General features: G+C 39.8%; 1 protein-coding gene across 2 annotated transcripts in view; it reads left to right on the top strand.

Annotated features, from left to right (window-relative positions):
- Positions 1–27,267, top strand: part of LOC120059150 (6-phosphofructo-2-kinase/fructose-2,6-bisphosphatase-like) — a 51,993-nt gene that overhangs the window by 6,162 nt on the left and 18,564 nt on the right. For both annotated transcript variants that reach the window (XM_039007987.1, XM_039007986.1), the window contains 9 exons: positions 439–564; positions 704–800; positions 1,086–1,152; positions 5,869–5,943; positions 6,122–6,178; positions 6,284–6,405; positions 6,697–6,904; positions 26,262–26,408; positions 26,727–26,831. In XM_039007987.1, the coding sequence (XP_038863915.1) occupies positions 439–564; positions 704–800; positions 1,086–1,152; positions 5,869–5,943; positions 6,122–6,178; positions 6,284–6,405; positions 6,697–6,904; positions 26,262–26,408; positions 26,727–26,831 (1,004 nt within the window). The remainder of the gene's footprint in view (positions 1–438; positions 565–703; positions 801–1,085; positions 1,153–5,868; positions 5,944–6,121; positions 6,179–6,283; positions 6,406–6,696; positions 6,905–26,261; positions 26,409–26,726; positions 26,832–27,267) is intronic.

Genomic DNA, 27,267 nt, shown 5'->3' on the forward strand with positions numbered 1-27,267 from the left:
GAGGTAAGTAAGACATAACATGGTAACAATGAGGGCTCAACCAATCCTTGCCTATTGGGAGATGACTCATCTGATAGGTGTGCCCTGGTTAACAGATATTTGATCTCTCTGTCCCCTGGTGTCCTCTCTCTTGAGGAGATGGTGAGGATTACCTCGGCACTTGGTACACACACGCACGCACACACACACACACACACACACACACACACACACACACACACACACACACACACACACACACACACACACACACACACACACACACACACACACACACACACACACACACACACACACACACACACATACTCACTGTGTGTGTAAGTGTTTACTCTCACCATTGATTTGTGCCTTGTTAAAAGTGTTCACAGAGAACCATTCTATTTACCCACCAGGCATGTACAGTAGATTCCTACGGTCTGTCTTGTTTTTCCCCAGCCTCCGTGCCCCAGCTCACCAACTCCCCCACTCTGATTGTGATGGTTGGACTGCCTGCCAGGGGGAAGACATACATATCCAAGAAGCTCACCCGCTACCTCAACTGGATAGGGGTTCCAACAAAGGGTCAGTTCACACCCACACACTAGCCACGTTAAATGGCCTGAGGTGTGCTTGAGTACTCATACAGGTCGCTGAGGATTGGAGTTGATGGTCTTTCCCTTATCTATCCTATATCATCTATCATCAATCACCTATCGTCTAGTCTTCAACTTGGGCCAGTATCGCAGGGAAGCAGTCCAGAGCTACAAGAACTTTGAGTTCTTCAGACCGGACAATGAGGAGGCCATGCAGATTCGCAGGTAAGAGATTCCTCAGGTTTGAGGGGTTGCTCTATCTATGTGATGAAGCTATGAGTGGGGCTGCGTCTGAAATAGCACTTTTTTCCCCATAGCACTCTACTTCCCCACTACTTTCATGGTCAAAGTAGCAGTGCACTGTATAGGGAATAGGGTGACATTTCAGGTGCAGGCTAGTGGTGGTTTGTGTAAAGTATTACGTAACAACTGACATGCTATGTCCTTTTGTGCTGTGAATTATCTTTCTGTGGTTAATCCAATGATTTCTCATTGAATTTTCTTTCTCAGGGCCTGCGCTACAAATGCCCTTAAAGATGTAGTTATCTACTTCTCAAAGGAACATGGACAAGTAGCCGTGAGTAAGAGGACAATTTAAAACTGCCCCTCTGAGCTGACTGTCAATAGGGCAAACACACCATACCTCTTACACATGACTGAGACATACTGTACTCAGGGTGGACAGGACATTGAACTTCAAACACACTGTACATGATATACTGGATACTTCCAGGTCTCCATGGGTAGAAATATATTTTGACCTCTATGGATTTACAGATTAAATAAAGGTTAAAGAAATATACACTGTGCCAATGTTCCCTCTAAGCTGCGGGTGCACAGTAGCCCCAAGACTGCTGCTCAGCTCCCCCTGGACTGCCAAGCAGAAGAAATATCAGCCCACAGAGAGAAGTACGAGATTGAACTTCCCTCAACTTTCTAGAGCAGTGGTCATCAAACTCGACTGATTGATCTCCAAGGCATTCCTAATTGATCGCCAAATATTTCTGTAAAAAAAACAAAGATAAAGCCTTGTGTTCCTATTTTGTTTTGCGATTTTGAACAATTTCATGTGTCTGAAGGTACAAACTCTGCCTGTTGGCAGGACCGGAGAGCAAATCAAGTGCACTATAGGCCTACCATGGGCCAATCGGATGGCTCAGATCACGTGTCTGCAGTAACGTAGCAGGCATAAAAGAAAGCTACAGCAAAATTGATACTGTAAGATTTCAAAACATTTAAAACCATGATTAGAAAGAGACTGTCAATGAATATAGCAAAGAGCTGCTGTTTTACGAGTGAGTTGATGTTTAAGTTCTTACTCAGCACTGTCAACACTTTGTATTCAACATAAAAAGTGTGTTTTTCCTCAGCGCTACAATAAGCACTGTAGCAGTAAGGAATGAGTAGGAAATTATATATATATGGGCTTGGGTTGTTGTTATTATTAGCGGCTTGGGTCTTTTTAACATTAAGGAATATTTCACTTAATCTGTTCATAAGAGTAACAACATACATTTGTGGATGAGGTGCGGTGCAACTCCAGTTTCACCATCAGCTGGAAGATGGTGTCCCTTTTGGTCAGTGTCAGTGGAGGAAAGGGAGAGCGGAGGGATGTTGAGAGGCGGACCCTAAATCTGCTGCTCTCTGCCTCCATTGAGACTGAAGATCAGATAAATCAGCCCAGTAAAATATTTAAATGTTTGCTCACTCAGCTGTGCCTCACAAGTAATACAACAACGGATCTATTACGGGTATGATCATATAGCCTACCTCAAATTTCTTTAGATCATTTAAAAAAATGCCGGAACAACAATGCGGTGATAATACAGTTGAAGTCGGAAGTTTACATACACTTTAGCCAAATATATTTAAACTCAGTTTTTCACAATTCCTGACATTTAATCCTAGTAAAAATACCCTGTTTTAGGTCAGTTAGGATCACCACTTTATTTTAAGAATGTGAAATGTCAGAATAATAGTTGAGAGAATAATTTATTTAAGCTTTTATTTCTTTCATCACATTCCCAGTGGGTCAGAAGTTTACATAGACTCAATTAGTATTTGGTAGCATTGCCTTTAAATAGTTTAACCTGGATCAAACGTTTCGGGTAGCCTTTCACAAGCTTCCTACAATAAGTTCGGTGAATTTTGGCCCATTCCTCCTGACAGAGCTGGTGTAACTGAGTCAGGTTTGTAGACCTCCTTGCTCGCACATGCTTTTTCAGTTCTGCCCACAAATGTTCGATAGGATTGAGGTCAGGGCTTTGTAATGGCCACTCCAATACCTTGACTTTGTTGTCCATAAGCCATTTTGCCACAAATTTGGAAGTATGCTTGGGGTCATTGTCCATTTGGAAGACCCATTTGCGCCCAAGCTTAAACTTCCTGACTGATGTCTTGAGATGTTGCTTCACTTTATCCACATCATTTTTCTTCCTCATGATGCCATCTATTTTGTGAAGTGCACCAGTCCCTCCTGCATCAAAGCACCACCACAACATGATGCTGCCACCCCTGTGCTTCACGGTTGGGATGGTGTTTTTCAGCTAGCAAGCCTCCCCCTTTTTCCTCCAAACATAAGGATGGTCATTATGGCCAAACAGTTGTATTTTTGTTTCATCAGACCAGAGGACATTTCTCCAAAAGGTACAATCTTTGTCCCCATGTGCAGTTGCAAACCGTAGTCTGGCTTTTTTATGGTGGTTTTGGAGCAGTGGCTTCTTCCTTGCTGAGCGGCCTTTCAGGTTATATTGATATAGGACTCGTTTTACTGTGGATAAGGAGACCAAGGCGCAGCGTGGTGAGCGTACATTTTAGTTTATTATTGTAAATGTCGCCAACAAAACAAGAAACAAAGAAACGACCGTGAAGCTTAACAGGGCTATAGTGCCACTAACAAAGATAACTACCCACAAATGCAAAAGGAAAAAAGGCTGCCTAAGTATGATTCCCAATCAGAGACAACAATAGACAGCTGCCTCTGATAGAGAACAACACCCGGCCAAACACAAAGAAATAGAAAACATAGAAATAAAGAAACTAGAATGCCCACCCTAGTCACACCCTGGCCTAACCAAAATAGAGAATAAAAGCCTCTCTACGGCCAGGGCGTGACAGATATAGATACTTTTGTACCTGTTTCCTCCAGCATCTTCACAAGGTCCTTTGCTGGTGTTCTGGGATTGATTTGCACTTTTCGCACCAAAGTACGTTCATCTCTAGGAGACAGAATGCATCTCCTTCCTTAGCGGTATGACGGCTGCGTGGTTCCATGGTGTTTATACTTGCGCACTATTGTTTGTACAGATAAGTACCTTCAGGCATTTGGAAATTGCTCCCAAAGGCGAACCAGACTTGTGGCGGTCTACACTTTTTTTTCTAAGGTCTTGGCTGATTTCTTTTGATTTTCCCATGATGTCAATCAAAGAGGCACTGAGTTTGAAGGTAGGCCTTGAAATATATCCACAGGTACACCTCCAATTGATCAAATGCTGTAAATTAGTCTATAAGAAGCTTCTAAAGCCATGACATAATTTTCTGGAATTTTCCAAGCTGTTTAAAGGCACAGTCAACTTAGTGCATGTAAACTTCTGACCCACTGGAATTGTGATACAGTGAATTATAAGTGAAATAATCTGTCTGTAAACAATTGTTGGAAAAATTACTTGCCAAAACTCTAATTTGTTAACAATAAATTTGTGGAGTGGTTGAAAAACAAGTTTTAATGACTCCAACCTAAGTGTATGTAAATTCTGACTTCAACTGTATACGTGGTGATAATGTATTGGGCCTATAGCTTACTGCACAAACCTCATTGCTACAGTACTGTTTTTAATTGGTTAATGTTGCATAGGCTTACGTTTTTTAAGTCATGTTAAAAAAAACTGAGCGGTAGATCTCGGCTAACATTTTGACTCAGAAAGTGATCTTGACTCAGAAAAGGTTGGTGACCACCGTTCTAGAGTTTTCCCTGTTAACACTATCAACGTTTCCCTTTAATATGGCAATTGTGATCGAATCTATGCATTATTAGCCACTTTTAATGCAACATATCGAAACAAAACAAAACAAACTATGCAAGAGATTTTGTTGTTGGCAGAAAGCATCAGAGTAGGATTCTATTGCATTGACACGCACTACTCAGTCCGTACTCTACACAGACCAATCTGTGGAATTTACTTTGAACTTGACTGTGTTTACAGCATGAGGGGTCTTGAGTAGATGCGCTTGTTTTGAGATCAAAGTGAGAGCTGCATGTAGCAACGTGTGTACATTTTGTTCATATCCTTTGCTAGTTAGTGAGTTATTAGCCCAGTTATAGATAGGGAGTGATTGCTTCCTACAAGACCACAAAACATGTACATTTCCAGACATCTTTGAAAAGCGATTCAGGTAAAGAGCTTTTTTTGTCTTAAAGGGGCAGTGTTTTATTTTGAGACAGGTTTGAATAAGCTAAGTAGCCAATAGGCAGAAGGTAGCATAATTTGTATGATTCTCTGTAATAATGGTATGGGAATAATAATGTATTTTACTTTGTAAAGTGGTTTCTTACATCAAACAACACAACAAAATGTTCAGTCACCTCCTTGTCTGATGGACAAGTGGATAAACAGGTTAATGTCAAGCCCTGCATTTTTTTCAAAAGTCTCATGGAATGTAGGCCTACATTGAACACAACACATTGGCTGCTACTGTAGGCTGAGTGATAGAACAGCTATTTCCATGTTAAAATGTTATGGGATGCATTTTCTCCATTGTTTTTGATGGTTGACCACCCAGCCTACATTATGATCAAATAGCCACAGTGGCCTACTTGGCCCCTCTTAAAACTGTAACTTAAAATGGGTACAGGCTCAGTGTTCACAGTAAACTTTTGCTGGAAGTTACACAGTTCTTTTACAAAGTTCAAGTTTGCGCTCAGAAGACCTGAAATTTGCTCAGCGCCAAAATCATTTTGAGGGAACATTGCACTGTGCCCACAGTGCCCACGTTCTGCTACATTGACTGGAATGTACAGATGTAGGATCTTCATTTGAGCCAGTTTGCTACAGCAGGAAAATAATTCTGAAGCAACAGGAAATTAGAATTTTTATGTGGGGTTATAATTAATGGACCTTTTTGTAGGGGTTGATACATTTTTCGTGGTGGAAATGACAAACTATATAAGCTTTTTTTTTTAAATCAAATACACAGGAAAATGCTGAGCAACAAAATAGTGAAACAATTAAAATCCTACATCTGTACAGTCGATTAAAATATATTTTCTCTCAAATTTCTATCCTCTTCCCTCCAGGTGTTTGATGCCACCAACACAACACGGGAGAGGAGGATATCCATTGTGAGCTTTTCCAAGGAAAAAGGCTACAAGGCAGGTTCAAGGGCAGGCCAACTGACAGTCCTGTAGCTGCTACTATACATAATGAATAAACACTTTACTACCACTGCAACAGCTAAATACAAACTCAGATGGTGATATGCATTAAAGTTCAATTTAAACTGGACAAAACCCCTTTGGTATAATGAACACAACTGAATTGTCCTTACAGGTATTTTTTGTGGAGTCCATTTGTGATGATCCAGACATCATTGCACAGAATATCACGGTGAGAAAGTCTATTCTCAAACCTTACCGGAGGGCTCTCTGTTTCTAAGATGCCAAACTCTGCAAGATGTTAAACTCTACACTGTGACACTGACCTTTGTCCCAGGAAGTGAAAGTGAGCAGCCCAGACTATGTGAACTGTGACAAGGATGAGGCGCAGGCAGACTTCCTGAAACGTATCGAGTGCTACAAGCAAACCTATGTGCCTTTGGACGATGAGAAAGACAGGTAGAGTTCAACAGACTGTGCCAACTAGCCTGGTCCCAGAACTGTTTGTGCTGTCTTGCCAACTCCTTTATAGTCATTGTCAAAAAAACTAATCTGGGATCAGGCTTTATGCCAACAGCTCCTCTCCCTGAATGAGAGAAAGAGTAAAAACTAAACTGCAAAAAATAGTTGGTTATCCAAAATCCATCTCTCGTTCTGTCTTCCTGTATTTCCCCTACATGTTATTGTGTCGGCACCTGTCTTGAATAATAATTGTCTCCCTATGTGTCTCTCTATATTTCCTATACAAAGGCATCTGTCTTACATCAAGATCTTCAACGTGGGCTCTAGGTACTTGGTGAACCTTGTGCAAGACCATATACAGAGCCGGATCGTGTACTACCTTATGAACATCCACGTCACACCGCGCTCTATCTTCCTGAGCCGCCACGGGGAGAGCGAGCTGAACCTGCTGGGTCGCATTGGGGGAGACTCAGGACTCTCTCCCAGGGGTCACAAGGTCAGTAGGCAACACAGGCATGGATCTCGGCTCCCAGAATCTAATCAGCTAACATTCAATTTTTTTTGCCTGTCACTGAGACTAATATTACATCAATCAATCAAATGTATTTATAAAGCCCTTTTTACATCAGCCGATGTTACAAAGTGCTATACAGAAACCCATCCTAAAACCCCAAACAGCAAGCAATGCAGATGTAAATTCAGAAGCACAGTGGCTAGGAAAAACTCTCTAGAAAGGCAGGAACCTAGGAAGAAACCTAGAGAGGAACCAGGCTCTGAGGGGTGGCCAGTCCTCTTCTGGCTATGCCGAGTGGAGATTATAACAGATGTTCAAACATTTATAGATGACCAGCAGGGTCAAATAATAATAATAATTACAGTAGTTGTAGAGGGTGCAACAGGTCAGGACCTCAAGAGTAAATGTCAGTTGGCTTTTCATAGCCGATCATTCTGATTTAGAGACAGCAGGTGCGGTAGAGAGAGAGAGTCAAAACAGTAGGTCTGGGACAAGGTGGCACATCCATCAAACACATCAAGGTTATTATTTTTATTTTACCTTTATTTAACTAGGCAAGTTAGTTAAGAACAAATTCTTATTTTCAATGACAGCCTAGGAACAGTGGGTTAACTGCCTTGTTCAAGGGCAGAAACACAGATTTGTACCTTGCCAGCTCAGGGATTCAAACTTGCAACCTTTCGGTTACTAGTCCAACGCTCTAACCACTAGGCTACGCTGCCACCCCATAGCCACAGGGTTCCATAGTCACAGGCAGAACAGTTGAAACTGGAGCAGCAGCACGACCAGGTGGACTGGGGACAGCAAGGAGTCATCAGGCCAGGTAGTTCTGAGGCATGGTCCAATGGCTCAGGTCCTCCAAGAGAAGAGAGAGAGAGAAAGAGAGAAAGAGAAAGAGAGAGAGAGAGAATTAGAGGGAGCATACTTAAATTCACACAGGACACCGTGTAAGACAGGAGAGATAATCCAGATATAACAGACTGACCCTAGCCCCCCAACACATAGACTATTGCAGCATAAATAATGGAGGCTGAGACAGGAGGGTTTGCAAGACAACTGTGGCCCCGTCCGACAATACCCCCAGACAGGGCCAACCAGGCAGGATATAACCCCACCCACTTTGCTAAAGCACAGCCCCCACACCACTAGAAGGATATCTTCAACTACCAACTTACTGAGACAAGGCCGAGTATAGTCCACGAAGATCTCCCCCACGACACAAACCTGAGGGGGGCGCCAAACCTGGACAGGAAGATCACGTCAGTGACTCAACCCACTCAAGCAACGCACCCCTCCTAGGGACGGGATGGAAGAGCACCAGCAAGCCAGTGTAATAGGGTTGGAGGAAGAGAATCTCGGTGGAGAGAGAGGAACCGGCCAGGCAGAGACCGCAGGGTGGTTCGTTGCTCCAGTGCCTTTCCGTTCACCTTCACACCCCTGGGCCAGACTACGCTCTATCATAGAACCTACTGAAGAGATGAGTCTTCAATAAAGACTTAAAGGTTGAGACCAAGTCTACGTCTCTCACATGGATAGGCAGACCATTCCATAATAACGGAGCTCTCTAGGAGAAAGCCCTGCCTCCAGCTGTTCGCATAGAAATTCTAGGGACAATAAGGAGTCCTGCATCTTGTGACTGTAGCGTATGTGTAGGTACATGTATGTACGGCAGGACCAAATCAGAGAGATAGGTACAGTAGGAGCAAGCCCATGCAATGTTTTGTAGGTTAGCAGTAAAAACTTGAAATCAGCCCTTGCCTTAACAGGAAGCCAGTGTAGAGAGGCTAGCACTGGAGTAATATGATTTAAAAAATGTAGTTCCAGTCAAGATTCTAGCAGCCGTGTTTAGCACTAACTGAAGTTTATTTAGTGCTTTATCCAGGTAGACGGAAAGTAGAGCATTGCAATAGTCTAATCTAGAAGTGACAAAAGCATGGATTAATTTTTCTGCATAATTTTTGGACAGAAAGTTTCTGATTTTTGCAATGTTACGAAGATGGAAAAAAAGCTGTCTTTGAAATAGTTTTGATATGTTCGTCAAAAGAGAGATCAGGGTCCAGAGTAACGCCGAGGTCCTTCACAGTTTTATTTGTGACGACTGTATGACCATCAAGATTAATTGTCAGATCCAACAGAAGATCTCTTTGTTTCTTCGGACCTAGAACTAGCATCTCTGTTTTGTCTGAGTTTTAAAGTAATACATTTGCCGCCATCCACTTCCTTATGTCTGAAACACAGGTTTCCAGGTAGGAAATGTTTCATCGAAATGTACAGCTGTGTGTCGTCCGCATAGCAGTGAAAGTTAACATTATGTTTCCGAATAATATATAATGAAAACAATAGAGGTCCTAAAACGGAACCTTGAGGAAAACCAAAACTTACTGTTGATTTGTCAAACCATCCACAGAGACAAACTGATATCTTTCCTGACAGATAAGATCTGAAATCGGGCCAGAACTTGTTCGTGTAGACCAATTTTGTTTTCCAATCTCTCCCAAAGAATGTGGTGATCGTGATAGAGGGGTGACGTATGACGTAAAGGTAACGTAAGGGTAATGGCGGACTGAAGTTATTTATGTAGAGCACCTCAAGATAAAACATAATATTCTAAATATCTGCTAAATTAGACTAAAATATTAGCACTACATAATCTGGTGAGTGATAACCTTCAATCTGGACAATAACACAAAACAAATCCTAAAACTAGAGACATTTATCGACAAATATTACGAAAACAGGCAACAACCAAACATGACGGAGAGTAAGACAGGGGAACCGATTACAAAACGAAAACGTGACTCTTCTACAGACACTGATGATTTAATATTCTCACCACCGGGAATGGTAAAGGTCGAAACCGATCTGTTAAAATCAATAAATGACAAACTGGGTATACTTGAATTAGTTAGTAAGGATATAAAAGAGTTGAAGGCAAGCCTAGAGATGAGTGATGAAAAAGCTGCGATATTGGAGAAGGAAACACACAAGCTAAAAGCGACAGTCAATAAGATTGAAACCGAAATGAATGGAATTAAAAAGGAGAACACCGTTCTGAAGGAAGCCTTACTGGACATGCAAACTAGATCCATGAGAGAGAATTTGGTACTTACAGGTATCCAAGAAAAAGAAGGAGAAGTTCCTGAATCTATAGTTAGAGAGTTCCTCCTTACAGCGCTTCAGATTCCACGCGAAGTTATCGACAAAATCCAACTTGAACGCGTTCACCGCTTCGGACAGAGAGGGCAGAGGTACGAACGCCCAATCGTTGCCAAATTTGCTTCATTTAAAGATAAAATAATGGTTAAAAGCCTGGGTAAAAGACTTGCTGGGACCAAAATTGGCATGAATGATCAGTTTCCGAAGGAAATTGCAGAACGGCGTAAAGTTCTGTATCCAATTTTCAAAGAAAATAGATTAAAAGCGAAACGAGTAGCTCTCGTCGTTGATAAACTATATATTGATAACCAGTTGTTCAGAGACACAAAGACTACTCCATGGTTATTTTAAAAATTACAAAGTTCTCATAGACGAGGGAAATAAACACAATTCAAGCCCGGTTACTGATTGTAACAATACAATAAAAAATATAGCTTTTCTATAAATCTTCACATATAACTAATTGAACACACAAGCACTAATTCAACATAGTGAAGATAAAAACTAAGTAAACAGAAGGCACAGTATGTGTGGATGGTATGGTTTGTGTTTATTTTTTATTTTATTTGTTATGTTTGGAAAGTTGAGTGAGTGAGTAAGGAAATGGTTGCATATCCCAGAGCCAATGTATTGCTGTGAGCCGGGTATGAGAGGGCTTTCAATGTTGTTCAGATGATGGATATACTTTTATAATGAATTATACGTCTTATTTATTTATTGTCCTATCATGGAGAACTACATTTTTTTTATATTTTTTTATAAATTATATCTAATTATTTATTATCCTATTTTAATGGTACGGTCCATGGCACTATACCCTAGACACCCACCTGAATGACCCAGATACTAAGGAGAAGTCCCTAACTGTTTTATGTGCTCGCTGTAAGCGGTCTCTGTATGCAGCTAAAATGAGGTCAGAGACCAAGAGCAGCACTGCCCCCTCAAGATTCTGAGCCTGCTTGGCAGGGTTGGTCCTGCAAAGCCAAAGCCCCCTAAAGGGAGAGCATAATATACAAGGAAATTCTCAAAGCTGCTAATGAGAACCTTGACGACCTTGTACCTAGCCGGTGGGGATTCCGGTGGGGTGCCCCCACCCAGGCAGTGGCAGTGCTGGCAACACTAGCTGCAGTAACCCATGGGGAGGGGGTCACACTCGGACATTCAGAGAGGGGGTATATTATTGTGGCCCTGGCGGCACAAAATCAAAGTCGGACTGCATGGAGATGCGTGGGGACATGGTCATGACGGGTGGCCGTATTGTGGGTGTTTCAGGAATAAGGTGTACATTTGACCTCCATTATCTAGGATGTGACAATGGTAAATAAATCTCTCAATTTTTGCTCATTTTTTGTGCGGTCTTGCAGGCCTTCTCATGTAGCTGCAACTGCAAGTGCATTTGTAAATCATGACCCATCTTGAGTTGGGCTCTGGGATGGTGCAATTGTTGAGAAAGTGAGCTTATGGTTGTGTGGGGGTAAGGGCTGAGTGTGTGTGGGTGTATGTGTGTATCCCACAACTGTTGCGAAGGAAAAAGTAAAAGATGTTAGGGACAATAGAGGATGATCCACAGATATATATAATACAAATCGAGGTGAGGGCAATGGAAATGCATATGGCAATTGATCTACTTCAATTCGGTAAATGGCACTGTATGCTCTTTTCAAAGAATGGATCCCAGTCGGTTCAGGGCTATGGGATACAGGGGGTCGAGGGTGGTCTGCCGGGCATTGGGATGACAAGCCATCTCGAGATGAGGCCTTTTAGCGGGTGGAATAGTAGGGACCAATTGGAGGTTTACTTAGTAGAAATGCAAATATCATGGTACAACTATATAGACACTCAATCATTATGTTACTTTTTAATAGTACGTTTACAAAAATATATTCTGATTAAAAGAATGAAAGGTGTGTCTCATTATGGTAAGTGGTGAAATAAGTATAGCCAGTTACAATTGTAATGGCTTAGCAGATAATAAGAAAAGACGATCAGTATTTACCTGGCTAAAAGAGAAGGATTATAATATCTATTGTTTACAGGAAACCCATTCAACAATTTTAGATGAAGTTTTGTGGAAAAAGAACTGGGGGGGCAAAATATATTTCTCCCATGGGCAAAGAAATTCAAAAGGGGTGATGGTTTTAATTAACAATAATTTTGATCCAAATGTGCAAATTGTCCAAACAGATCCTCAAGGTAGATGGATTATTTTAAATATGTTATTGGACAATAAACAAATATGGCTTGTTAACCTATACAGTCCGAATAATGATGATCCAAGCTTCTTTGAAAATATATATAAGAATTTATCAACTCTACAAGCAACACTAGACTCTATTATTATAGTGGGAGATTTTAATACGGTCTTAAATACCTCTATAGACCGGAAAGGAAATCACACTACAAACTATCACCCTCAGGCACTTAAGGAAATCATGAATGTCATGGATATATTGGAATTAGTGGATATATGGAGACTTAAATACCCTGATTTAGTGAGATATACATGGCGGAGGCTGAATCAAGCTAGTCGTCTTGACTACTTTCTTATACCATTCTCTCTGGCACCAAAAGTTAAAAAAGTGTTGATAGGGGACAGAATGCGGTCGGATCATCACATAATTGGCATATATATTTCTCTTACAGAATTTCCACGTGGGCGAGGATATTGGAAATTTAATCAAAGTCTACTAGATGATAAATTGTTTAGAACTAGGACAGAAGATTTTATAACTGACTTTTTCAGACATAACATAGGTACAGCAGATCCCCTTATTGTATGGGACACTTTTAAGTGTGCCTTTAGAGGCCATGCAATTCAGTACTCATCTATAAAACAAAGGGAATTTAGATCAAAAGAGTCCATATTAACAAAGGAAATTGAAGGACTAACAGTACAGTTAGATAGCAATAAAAACGGTACCATAGAGGCACAGAATAAGTTAGAGGAAAAACAAAAAGAAATGGAGGAACTTATTCAAGAAAGATCCAGTGTAATATATTATAAAAATAAAGCGAACTGGATGGAATATGGGGAAAAATGCACCAAATTCTTTTTCAATCTTCAATATAGAAATGCTACCAAAAAAAATGTATTAAAACTTGTTACAAATGATGGAGTCACGCATGATTCACCAAATGATATTTTGAAAGAGGAAGTAAAGTACTTTAAGAATATGTTTTCGTTTCAGGCTCCTCCATCTCCACTAACTGAAACTAATTGTATGGATTTTTTTCCTATTAATAATGTAAAATTAACATCTGTACAGAAAGACTCATGTGAAGGCCCAATTACAGAGGAGGAACTGCTTGATGCAATTGGGGCCTTTAAGGATGGGAAAACTCCAGGGCTGGATGGCATACCAGTGGAAGTATACAAAACTTTTTTTGATATACTCAAAGGACCATTATTAGCTTGTTTTAACCACTCCTATATAAATGGTAGATTATCAGACACGCAACAAGAAGGTCTGATATCGTTATTACTGAAACAGGACCCAAGTGGTATATATAAAGATCCAGTCCAATTAAAAAATTGGAGACCTCTTACACTTCAGTGTTGTGATGCAAAAATCCTAGCAAAATGCTTGGCGCATAGAATAAAAAAAGTTTTGTCAGATATTATTCATCCTAATCAGACAGGTTTTTTACATGGACGATACATTGGAGATAATATAAGGCAAGTACTGGAAACAATAGAACACTATGAAATATCGGGGACACCAGGTCTGGTTTTCATAGCTGATTTTGAAAAGGCTTTTGATAAAGTACGACTGGAGTTTATATATAAATGCCTAGAATATTTAAATTTTGGGGAATCTCTTATAAAATGGGTTAAAATTATGTATAGTAACCCTAGGTGTAAAATAGTAAATAATGGCTACATCTCAGAAAATTTTAAACTATCTAGAGGAGTAAAACAAGGTTGTCCACTATCGGCATATCTATTTATTATTGCCATCGAAATGTTAGCTGTTAAAATTAGATCAAACATTAATATTAATGGATTAGAAATCTGTGGCTTAAAAACCAAGGTGTCATTGTACGCTGATGATTCATGTTTTCTTTTAAAACCACAACTAGAGTCGCTCCACGGCCTCATAGAGGATCTAGATACCTTTGCTATCCTCTCTGGATTAAAACCAAATTATGATAAATGTACCATATTACGTATTGGATCACTAAAAAATACACATTTTATATTGCCATGTAGTTTACCAATTAAATGGTCTGACGGAGATGTGGACATACTCGGTATAAAAATCCCAAAAGAAAGAAATGATCTCACTCCAATAAATTTTTATAGAAAGTTAGCAAAAATAGATAAGATCTTGCTACCATGGAAAGGAAAATACTTGTCTATTTGTGGAAAAATCACCCTGATTAACTCTTTAGTCATATCACAGTTTACCTATTTGCTTATGGTTTTGCCTACACCTAGTGACCTGCTTTTTAAATTATATGAACAAAAAATATTCCATTTTATTTGGAACGGCAAGCCAGATAAAATTAAAAGGGCCTATTTATATAACGAATATGAATTCGGAGGGCAGAAATTATTAAATATTAAAGCATTAGACCTCTCACTAAAGGCATCAGTCATACAAAAGTTATACTTAAATCCAAACTGGTTCTCTAGTAAATTGGTACGAATGTCTCATCCTATGTTCAAGAAGGGCCTTTTTCCCTTTATTCAGATTACACCTGCTCACTTTCGGTTGTTTGAAAAGGAAATAATCTCCAAAATATCCTTATTTTTTAAACAAGCCTTAGAAAGTTGGTTGCAATTTCAGTTTAATCCACCTGAAAGGACGGAACAAATAGTACAACAAATATTGTGGTTAAATTCAAATATAGTAATTGATAAAAAAACTGTATTTATCGAAGAAATGTTTAAAAAAGGTATAATTTTTGTGAATGATATCATAAATAGGACTGGTGGAGTTATGTCACACATGCAGCTAACACAGACATATGGAAATGTCTGCTCTACCCAAAATTACAACCAATTAATTGCAGCATTACCACAAAAATGGAAGAGGCAAGTAGAAGGGGAAAAAAGTAAGGAACTTGTATGTCGGCCCTGTATTAAAGAACATAAATGGTTAAAGAAAAGTGTGATAAATAAAAACATATACCAATTTCATTTAAGGACCAAAAAACTGACAGCTGTGCCATATAAATTGCAAAATAGTTGGGAAGAGATTTTCGATGTACCCATTCCATGGCACAAGGTTTATGAATTGATACGCAAAACAACGCCGGATTCAAAACTTCGAATTTTTCAATTTAAATTACTGTACAAAATTCTTGCAACTAATAGAATGTTATATATATGGGGTATACAATCTTCCCAGCTCTGCAGATTCTGTTGTGAGGAGGCAGAGTCATTAGATCATTTATTTTGGTATTGTCCATATGTAGCTCGTTTTTGGTCACAGGTCCAGGAATGGCTGAAGAATTGCAACATTTGCCTAGAACTAACGCTACAGATAGCAATACTGGGGGATTTGAAAAGCCATAGTCAATCAATCAATAATATAATAATTATTTTAGCAAAAATGTTTATTTTTAATTTACAATCTGTAGAAGCTATGAGAATAGGAAGGTTCAAATCTTTTGTGAAGCATCACAGCACAGTTGAAAAATATATGGCAAATAAAAATCCGAAATGGATGATGTTGGAAGATAGATGGGAAGGGTTGAGTGGAACTGAAGGGTGGGACTAATAACAAGATAAACAATGTAGGGCATACGGGATCTGTGAAATGTGTATAGGTGCGGAGCTTTTGTGAAATAGCACAGTTACAAGTGGAAATAAAATTGGATGGACAACAGAAATAGAGGAAGGACTAAGAACAAACAAGAGAGAACTATTATAAAGTAGACTGTGTCTGTAAAATAGGTATAAGATGTATAAATTGAAGGTAAAAGCAGAAGTGTTTATTAGTTTACTCCAATTGGGGGAGCGGTGGTAGGGTTGCGGGGAATAATAATAAAGGTATATTCTTTAAAAAAGTATGTATGTCTATATAGGTATGTGTATGTATATATGTGTATATGTATGCATGCGTGTATGGATATATATATTTACCCCAAAAAATATGGGGGATTGGAAATGATGCAGACAATTACATTGGAAGCAACATTCTTTCCGCAATATTAAGCTGATCCACCCCTTAAAAAAAAAAAAAAAAAAAAAAAAAAAAAGAATGTGGTGATCGATGGTATCAAAAGCAGCACTAGGGTGATTCTCACGAAATCTTGGTTTCAAAGATTTCAAACATGAAATCTTTAAAAAGACTTGCATCAAAAAATGTCCCTTTTAGGCATAAATAACAAGGTCTGTGTTTGTGTTTGTGAGCATTAATTTAAAAACCTTTACTGACAATTTAACACCTTTATGAACATATTTTCACCGCAATGGTCTGAAAACATTCAGACCATAATTTTAAAGATTATTAACAGTCATGCACAGTTACTTGAAACTCTGAAATAATATAGATTTTTAAATTAACATTTTTATTTGATTTTGACTGATTTCTCTCATTACCGCAACACCTTCCGCAATCTACAACCTAATATTTTTGATATTTTTGATAATAATTACAATTTAACATTAACACTGGAGTGATAGATGTGCAGATGATGATGTGGAGATACTGGGGTGCAAAAGAGCAAAAATAAATAACAATATGGGGATGAGGGTAGTTGGGTGGGCTATTTACAGATGGGATTCAAGTTCAATCAATTTCATTTTGCAGTGCTTCAAAAGTACATAACACACATACAGTGCCTTGCAAAAGTTTTCACCCCTTTGGCATTTTTCCTATTTTGTTGCATTACGACCTGTAGTTTAAATTGATTTTTATTTGGATTTCATGTAATGGAATGGACAAAATAGTCCAAATTGGTGAAGTGAAATGAAAAAAAGAACTTGTTTCAAAAAATTCTAAAAAATACAAAATGGAAAAGTGGTGCGTGCATATATATTCACCCCTTTTGCTATTATGCGCCTAAATAAGATCTGGTGCAACCAATTACCTTCATAAGTCACATAATTAGTTAAATAAAGTCCACCTGTGTGCAATCTAAGTGTCACATGATATGTCACATGATCTCAGTATATACACACCTGTTCTGAAAGGCCCCAGAGTCTGCAACACCACTAAGCAAGGGGCACCGCCAAGCAAGCGGCACTATGAAGACCAAGGAGCTCTCCAAACAGGTCAGGGACAAAGTTGTGGAGATTACAGACCAGGGCTGGGTTATAAAAAAATATACGAAACTTTGAACATCCCATGGAGCACCATTAAATCCATTATTAAAAAATGGAAAGAATATGGCACCACAACAAACCTGCCAAGAGAGGGCCGCCCACCAAAACTCAAGGACCAGGCAAGGAGGGCATTAATCAGAGAGGCAACAAAAAGACCAGAGATAACTCTGAAGAGCTGCAAACCTCCACAGCGGAGATTGGAGTATCTGTCCATAGGACCACTTTAAGCCGTACACTCCACAGAGCTGGGCTTTACTGGAAGAGTGGCCAGAATAAAGTAATTGCTTGCACATTTGGTGTTCGCCAAAAGGCATGTGGGAGACTCCCCAAACATATGGAAGAAGGTACTCTGGTTAGATGAGACAAAAAATGTGCTTTTTGGCCATCAAGGAAAACGCTATGTCTGGCGCAAACCTAACACCTCTCATCACCCCGAGAACAACATCCCCACAGTGAAGCATGGTGGTGGTAGCATCATGCTGTGGGTACGTTTTTCATCGACAGGGACTGGGAAACTGGTCAGAATTTAAGGAATGATGGATGGCCCTAAATACAGGGAAATTCTTGAGGGAAACCTGTTTCAGTCTTCAAGAGATTTGAGACTGGGACGGAGGTTCACCTTCCAGCAGGACAATGGCCCTAAGCATACTGCTAAAGCAACACTTGAGTGGTTTAAGGGGAAATATTTAAATGTCTTGGAATGGCCTAGTGACAGCTCAGACCTCAATCCAATTGAGAATCTGTGGTATGACTTAAAGATTGCTGTACACCAGCAGAACCCATCCAACTTGAAGGAGCTGGAGAAGTTTTGCCTTGAAGAATGGGCAAAAATCCCAGTGGCTAGATGTGCCAAGCTTATAGAGACATACCCCAAGAGACTTGCAGCTGTAATTGCTGCAGAAGGTGGCTCTACAAAGTATTGACTTTGGGGGGGGTGGATAGTTATGCACGCTCAAGTTTTCTGTTTGTTTCACAAAAAAAAATATTTAGCATCTTCAAAGTGGTAGGCATGTTATGTAAATCAAATGATACAAACCCCCCCAAAATCTATTTTAATTCCAGGTTGTAAGGCAACAAAATAGGAAAAATGCCAAGGGGTTGAATACTTTCGCAAGCCACTGTAGGCTAAAAACAGAGAATACATAAAAACAACACATACAAAAACATTAGAACAATACATCATCGTCAATACACACACTGGCCTGTATAGTGTCCCTTGGGGATGATGTTTCTATGACCCCAAGCTGGTGCAGCTTCTTTATCTTTAAGCCAAAGTTTTCATGCGTTTTGCAAGCACATGTTCTCTGTCTGTGACTCTTCGCTGGCCAATCCAAAATGGCTTAAGTTTAAATAATTAAGGCTTGGAGAGGTTGTGCCTCATCAGACAAATCTTCAATGAAGATAGTGACCGTTAAGGCTCTCTTACGGAATATCTGGACCTTTTTCCGAATTTCTCGAGATTTCCCATTTATTACAATGGAGACTTAATCTTGATGAAGGAAGCGGCTAACAAGTTTGCGCATTAGTCTTCTCTGGCTGTTACTGGGTAATGTTCTCTGATGACCTCTCTTTGTAGATTTCTTCTGGACCTATCTGCCTTCCATGTTGACAATTACCTGCTTCCTCTTGGCCCTCATCTCAAGTCTTTTCAGTCTTTTCTTTAGGTTGCCCATCTCTTTGGTCCTCTCCAGCAGCTTCTCTTCTGTGTAACGCAACTTTGACCTCAATTTTAATAGTGTTTTTTTTCTTCTGTTCCTCTTTTTGGGTGATTCCTTTGGGGTAGATGTCTTAATTGGTCCTGGTGTCTGTATAGATGTCTCTCTTCTTTTAGGAGTTGAGTTGATGGCAGGGACATTTACCTGCTGAGGTGAGAATGGCTGTTCTCTTGAGGAGGATGTGTCTTCTTGAAGATTTTGAATAACTTCTTAATTTTGCTTTTTGAACATGTTGAAGTGTATCATCTTCCTGGCTTGATGGTGTTATGTCCAATACAGCCTTTAGCTGTTTCTTTCGTCTGTAATACCTTTTTGAGTTTTCCCGCCACTCTTTTCTTCTTTTCATGTTGCTTCTTTGTCAGATCTTGAGTTTTCTTGATTTTACAATTTTGATTTCGATATTTATATCTGGAACTGGAAAGGAAGATGAAATGAAATGAGCATGTCTCAAAACATGGGAAAAATTTTACTGTTATGGACACGTCATCCTATAGTAGAGACTGAATGGCTTGCAGACTGTGTGTGTGTGTGTGTGTGTGTGTGTGTGTGTGTGTGTGTGTGTGTGTGTGTGTGTGTGTGTGCATCCTACAGTAGGGACTGCATGGCTTACAGACTTTGTGTGGACATTCTATAGTACAAACTAAATGGCTTACTGGATATGTGTGTGTGTGTGTGTGTGTGTGTGTGTGTGTGTGTCTGTGTCTGTGTGTGTGTGTGGTGGACGTGTGCTTGCGCATGTGTAGACTTCCTAACACTGTAGGGTATTGACTTCCTATAGAGACTGTATAAGGGCATAGGCTTCCTATAGACTATATATATATGCTAATTACTCTTGCTGTAACCTCTCCAACCCCTAACCTCTCTCTCCTTCCTTCTGTACTCTTCCTGCAGTTCTGGGTTGGTGTAAACTTTTTCTCTGAATTTTGTCAGCCTTCGCTAAAGATGTAATTTTGTCCCTTGCTGACTGTCTGCAATTAAACAGGACATAAGGCAAAATATCAACAGTCAGTAAATAATATTTAAATTAATAGTTAATTATATTTAAAAATATAGTCTGTATGTGTCACGGCCGTCAAAGGAAGTGGACCAAGGTGCAGCGTGGTGAGCATACATTCTCCTTTTTATTGAAGAAATGTCGCCAACAAAAAACAATAAACAATACAAAACGACCGTGAAGCTTAAGGGCTATAGTGCCACTAACAAAAGTCAACTACCCACACTGAAAGGAGGGAAAAAGGGCTACCTAAGTATGGTTCCCAATCAGAGACAACGATAGACAGCTGTCCCTGATTGAGAAACATACCCGGCCAAAACATAGAAATAAACACAACATAGAATGCCCACCCCAAATCACACCCTGACCAAACCAAATAAAGACATAAAAAGGCTCTCTAAGGTCAGGGCGTGACAGTATGATTAAATTCTCATTACCGAAACAGAAGTTCTCTCTATCGCAACTGGCCTTAAATTGCAGCGGTAAGTGAGAATGGTGTTGAGGAGGATGAGGAACCTTGGCATATTTTGCTAACAATGGAGAAGACATGATGACTAAGCAAATTTTTACTCAATGTGCATAATTAGACATTAATGAAGTATATTTTCATCGAAAATTTGAAATCTAACGTTTTTCTAAATGTGGAAACCTACTTGTATCAGTAATGATAATCAATTCTGTCTTGTACGCAGTCTGACAAGAGAATGTTTAACTTTTAACTGGAGAAATATAAAGAGATCTTCTTACCTCGTAGCCATATTGAAGGTACTGGCAGATGTGTTGCTTCATTCAAAGTCAAACTTTGTTTAAAATTCTCTGTGTGTGTAAACAGTCCTTCAAAAATGTTGCGGAGGATGAGAAAATCAGTCCTATTATTATTATACATGAATATTCAGTTAATATTTTTTATGTCATTTGAAAACATCTGGTAGAACATCCATTTATTTTTTTCAGAATATTTTCATTTTACTCTGTTCAAATTAAAACATGACATACATTCTGGACGCTGGACGCGTTGCGGTAATGAGTATTTCAGCAGAAAATACAAAAATAATTAATTCCTACGTTGAAATTACTGTTTGTGCAAGAGAACACTTTCTTTATTATAATATTTTGGTATATTACTAAATTACATGTTTTATATTTAAAATCATTACTGCCGTGGTATTTCAATGGTTTCATGAGAATAATAAGGTCTAGGAGCACGAGGACAGATGCAGAGCCTTGGTCTGACGCCATTAAAAGGTAATTTACCATCTCCATGAGTGCAGTCTCAGTGCTATGATGGGGTCTAAAGCCAGATTGAAGTGTTTCGCAACATTGTTTGTCTTCAGGAAGGCAGTGAGTTGCTGTGCAACAGCTTTTTCTAAAAAAATTGAGAGGAATGTGAGATTCGATATCGGCCAATAGTTTTTCAATATTTTCTAGGTCAAGGTTTGGCTTTTTCAAGAGAGGCTTTATTACTTCCACTTTTAGTGAGTTTGGTACACATTTGGGAGATAGGGAGCCATTTATTATGTTCAACATAGGAGGGCCAAGCACAGGAAGCAGCTCTTTCAGTAGTTTGGTTGGAATAAGGTCCAGTATGCAGCTTGAAGGTTTAGAGGCCATTACAATTTTCATGAATGTGTCAAGAGATATAGGATTAAAAAACTTGAGTGTCTCCCTTGATCCTAGGTCCTGGCAGTGTTGTGCAGACTCAGGACAACTGAGCTTTGGAGAAATATGCAGATTCAAAGAGGAGTCCTTATTTGCTTTTTAATGATCATGATCTTTTCGTAAAAGAAGTTCATGAATTCATCACTGCTGAAGTGAAAGCCATCCTCTCTTTTTTATTTTTTTTATTTCACCTTTATTTAATCAGGTAGGCAAGTTGAGAACAAGTTCTCATTTACAATTGCGACCTGGCAACCTCTCTTGGGGAATGCTGCTTTTTAGTTAGTTTTGCGACAGTATCAAAAATACATTTGGGATTGTTCTTATTCTCCTCAATTAAGTTGAAAAAATAGGACGATCGAGCAGCAGTGAGGGCTCTTCGATACTGCACGGTGCTGTCTTTCCAAGCAAGTCGGAAGACTTCCAGTTTAGTGTAGCGCCATTTCCATTCCAATTTTCTGGAAGCTTGCTTCAGGGCTCGGGTATTTTCTGTATTCCAGGGAACTAGTTTCTTATGACAAATGTTTTTAGGGGTGTGACTGCGTCTTGGCTTTTACGCAATGTTAAATTTAGTTCCTCAGTTAGGTGGTTAACCAATTATTTTGTACTCTGATGTCCTTGGTTAGGTGGAGGGAGTCTGGAAGGGCATCTAGGAATCTTTGTGTTGTCCGAGAATTTATAGCACGGCTTTTGAGGATCCTTGGTTGGAGACATGTTGGACAAAACCCACTGAGTCAATGATGGCTCCGCAAGCCTTTTGGAGTGGGTCTGTGGACTTTTCCATGTGAATATTAAAGTCACCAAAAATTGGAATATTATTTGCCATGACTACACGGTCCGATAGGAATTCAGGGAACTCAGTGAGGAACGCTGTATAAGGGCCAGGAAGACTGTAAACAGTAGCTATAAAAAGTTATTGAGTAGGCTGCATAGATTTCATGACTAGAAGCTCAAAAGACAAAAATGCAGTCATTTTCTTTTTTGTAAATTTAAATGTGCTATCGTAAATGTTAGCAACACCTCTGCCTTTGCGAGATGTGCAAGGGATATACTCACTAGTGTAACCAGGAGAGGCCTCATTTAACACAGTCAATTCATCAGGCTTCAGCCATGTTTCAGTCAGGCCAATCACATCAAGGTTATGATCAGTGATTAGTTCATTGACTATAACTGCCTTGGAAGTGAGGGATCTAACATTAAGTAGCCCTATTTGAGATGTGAGATATCACAATCTCTTTCAATAATGACAGGAATGGAGGACGTCTTTGTTCCAGTGAGATTGCTAAGGCAAACACCGCCATGTTTAGTTTTGCCCAAACTAGATCGAGGCACAGACACGGTCTCAATGGGCATAGCTGAACTGACTACACTGACTGTGCTAGTAGCAGACTCCAAGCTGGCAGGCTGGCTAACAGCCTGCTGCCTGGCCTGCACCTTGTCTCATTGTGGAGCGAGAGGAGTTAGAGCCCTGTCTATGTTCATAGATGAGATGACAGCACCCCTCCAGCTAGGATGGAGTCCGTCACTCCTCAGCAAGCCAGGCTTGGTCCTGTTTGTGGGTGAGTCCCAGAAAGAGGGCCAATTATCTACAATTCTATCTTTTGGGAGGGGCAGGAAACAGTTTTCAACCAGCGATTGATTTGTGAGACTCTGCTGTAGAGCTCATCACTCCCCCTAACTGGGAGGGGGCGAGAGACAATTACTCGATGCCGACATCTTTCTAGCTGATTTACACGCTGAAGCTATGTTGCACTTGGTGACCTCTGACTGTTTCATCCTTACATCGTTGGTGCCGACATGGATAACCATATCCCTATACTCTCTACACTCGCCAGTCTTAGCCTTAGCCAGCACCATCTTCAGATTAGCCTTAACATCGGTAGCCCTGTCCCCTGGAAAACAGTGTATGATCGCTGGAGGATTATTTTTAAGTCTAATACTGCGGGTAATGGAGTCGACAATGACTAGGGTTTTCAATTTGTCAGAGCTAATGGTGGGAGGATTCGGCGTCTCAGACTCCGTAACTGGTGGAGGAGAGACCAGAGAAGGCTCGGCCTCTGACTCCGACTCGTTGCTTAATTCAATAGGGGGTGCTGTTGGCACTTTGTAATAATTTCGTTCCCAAATTAAACTGCCTCGTACTCAATTCTTGCTCGTACAATATGCATATTATTATTACTATTGGATAGAAAACACTCTCTAGTTTCTAAAACCGTTTGAATTATATCTGTGAGTAAAACAGAACTGGAGTTAGAGCAATTTTCCTATGAGGATGTGAGAATGCTGAATTCTGCTGGCTGTTCTGAGATCCGTTTATAAATCTGCCTGTCTTTTATTGGTTGAGATGCACTGCATACGCCTTCCCCTGGATGTCAGCAAATAGTGAGAATTGAAATGGTGTTGCTAGGCAGATCTGAGAGCTTATAAATGGGCTGGGAACGTGGGGTCCGTCCTTTGTTCACTTCGCCAGGACGCAGAAAGGACATCTGGCTGTCGTTATAGAAAGCTCCCTTTATAGCCCTTAGATATACCCGGCTCTGTTTTTATTCGATATAGGTGTTAAAGACATCATAATGTTGTTATATTAAACCGAGTTATATCAGTTTATATCATTATATTGCGATTTTCGGATATTTATTTATGCTGCGTTTTAGGGAGTTGGACACGTCTTTGCCACATGGCTAATGTTTACTGCTAATTCCAACGTTGAAGGCGACAATCTACAACCGAGCAACGATTCTTTTGGACAAAGGACACCTTGCCCAAGATTCTGATGGGAGCTCATCAAATAGTAAGAACTATATATGATGTTAATTCGTTGTTCTGTTGAAAAATTTAAAATTCATATTCCGCCATTAATCTCAGTGCGGTCTCGCTTTAACGCACGCTGTATGTCGTAGTAACGTTAATTTTAAAAATCTAACACAGCGATTGCATTAAGAACTAATGTATCTTTCATTTGCTGTCCAACCTGTATTTTTTAGTCAAGTTTAGGATTAGTTACTGATTAGACTAGGTGCCTCTCCAAAGATTTCTCCCGACATATTGTTGGCAGTTTGGCTACTTTTCTCATTGTATAACCACGATTTGTGCCGCTAAATATGCACATTTTCGAACAAACTCTATATGTATTGTGTAATATGATGTTATAGGACTGTCATCTGAAGAAGTTTGAGAAGGTTAGTGAAAAAATTAATATCTTTTGCTGGTTTATTCGTTATCGCTATTGTTGGCCTGAATCAATGCTGTTGTGTGGTTGGCTATTGTAGTAAGCTAATATAATGCTATATTGTGTTTTCGCTGTAAAACACTTAAAAAATCGGAAATATTGGCTGGATTCACAAGATCTTTGTCTTTCATTTGCTGTACGCTGTGTATTTTTCAGAAATGTTTTATGATGAGTATTTAGGTAATACACGATGGTCTCTGTAGTTATTCTAGTTGCTTTGGTGAGAGTTGTGATGGTGGCTGCAATGGTAAACTATGATTTATACCTGAAATATACACATTTTTCTAACAAAACATATGCTATACAATAAATATGTTATCAGACTGTCATCTGATTAAGTTGTTTCTTGGTTAGTGGCTATTTATATCTTTATTTGGTCGAAATTGTGATAGCTACCTATGCAGGAAAAAAATGGTGGGAAAAAAAAGTTGTGTCTTTTGCTATCGTGGTTAGCTAATAGATTTACATATTGTGTCTTCCCTGTAAAACATTTAAAAAATCAGAAATGATGGCTGGATTCACAAGATGTGTATCTTTCATCTGGTGTCTTGGACTTGTGATTTAATGATATTTAGATGCTAGTATTTACTTGTGACGCTATGCTAGGCTATGCTAGTCAGCTTTTTTACTGATGGGGGTGCTCCCGGATCCGGGATTGTGATGAAGTAGAAGTTAATGGGGAGAGCCGGTTGAAAGTTTCTGTCGGCTGAATGAGCGACACCGGTTGAGCATTCCTACAGCATTTCCTTCCAGAATCCATGAGAAAATTGTCCGGCTGTGGGGACTGTGCGAGGGGGTTTATACTACTATCTGTACTTATTCCTACACTTAAATGACCCTTGCCTAACGATTGCATCTGAAGCTGGGCTTGCAGCACGGCTATCCTCACCAGAAGGCGATCGCTCTCCTGTATATTATGAGTACAGTGACTGCTATTAGAAGGCATAATGTTAATGTTACTACTTAGCTTCGGCTGGTGGAGGTCCTGTAGAACCATGTCCAGATAAAGCGTCCGGGGGGGAAAAGTTGAATGAAAAAAGTAGAGCGAGGGAAAAAATGAAAACATAATTGTTTTAAACCAGATATAATGCTATTGTCCCACCCAATGACGTAAAGTATTGGGCCCTCCCTTATGTAGAAAAGAAAAAAACATAAAGCATAAAGTATATGTGTCTCGGGGGTTGGGTTGAAAGCAGAAATATAAAATGTCATTCTCCGCAAAGAAAGTGGACAATAAAGCATTCTTCTATAGTAAATTATTGAGTAAAAAATCACCCCCACCCACTCCCTGTGAACATGGTCTGTCCCTGTAGTATGCCACTGCTCTGGGGGGCTTCATCAAGGGCCAGCATATAAAGGATCTGAAGGTGTGGACCAGCCATATGAAGAGGACCATCCAGACTGCAGAGCATCTGGGGATTCCATACGAACAGTGGAAGGCTCTCAATGAGATTGATGCAGTAAGTCACTGTTTACTGCTGAGTTTAAACGAGATTTATACAGTAAGTCACTATTTACTACTGAGTTTAAATGAGATTGATGCATTTAACCACTGTTTACTGTTGAGTTTAAGCATACATTTTATGTGAGTGTGTAAAGCATGTATACAGTTTGCAGTGAATGCGTGACCAACTGGGGTAAGTAGCCTACTGAGCTAAAGTCAATGCATTGCCCTGAAGAGCTAATGCAAATCTTTCGGTCTCGGGATAGGTTACTCATCACTGTACATGCCCGTACCACTCATTGACATCTTCCCTGCACCGCCATTTCCTCCTCAGGGTGTGTGTGAGGAGTTGACATATGAAGATATCCAGGAGAACCACCCAGAAGAGTTTGCACTGAGAGACCAGGACAAGTACCGGTACCGTTACCCCAAGGGTGAGGTAGGACCTGTCTTAATTTACCACACACTGCTTACGAAATACACACAAAATATACATACACTGTACATTACTCAGACAAACTGTGGAGATCTTAGTACAACACCTAGCAGTCATAGAACAACACCTAGCGATCATAGTACAACACCTAGTCCTCTTAGTAGAACACCTAGTCATCTTAGTACAGCACCTAGTCATCTTAGTAGAACACCTAGTCATCTTAGTACAACACCTAGTCATCTTAGTACAACACCTAGTCATCTTAGTAGAACACCTAGTCCTCTTAGTAGAACACCTAGTCATCTTAGTACAACACCTAGTCATCTTAGTACAACACCTAGACATCTTAGTAGAACACATAGTCATCTTAGTACAGCACCTAGTCATCTTAGTAGAACACCTAGTCCTCTTAGTAGAACACCTAGTCATCTTAGTACAA

The sequence above is a fragment of the Salvelinus namaycush genome, chromosome 14, assembly GCF_016432855.1.
Source record: "Salvelinus namaycush isolate Seneca chromosome 14, SaNama_1.0, whole genome shotgun sequence".
Lineage (NCBI taxonomy): Eukaryota > Metazoa > Chordata > Actinopteri > Salmoniformes > Salmonidae > Salvelinus > Salvelinus namaycush.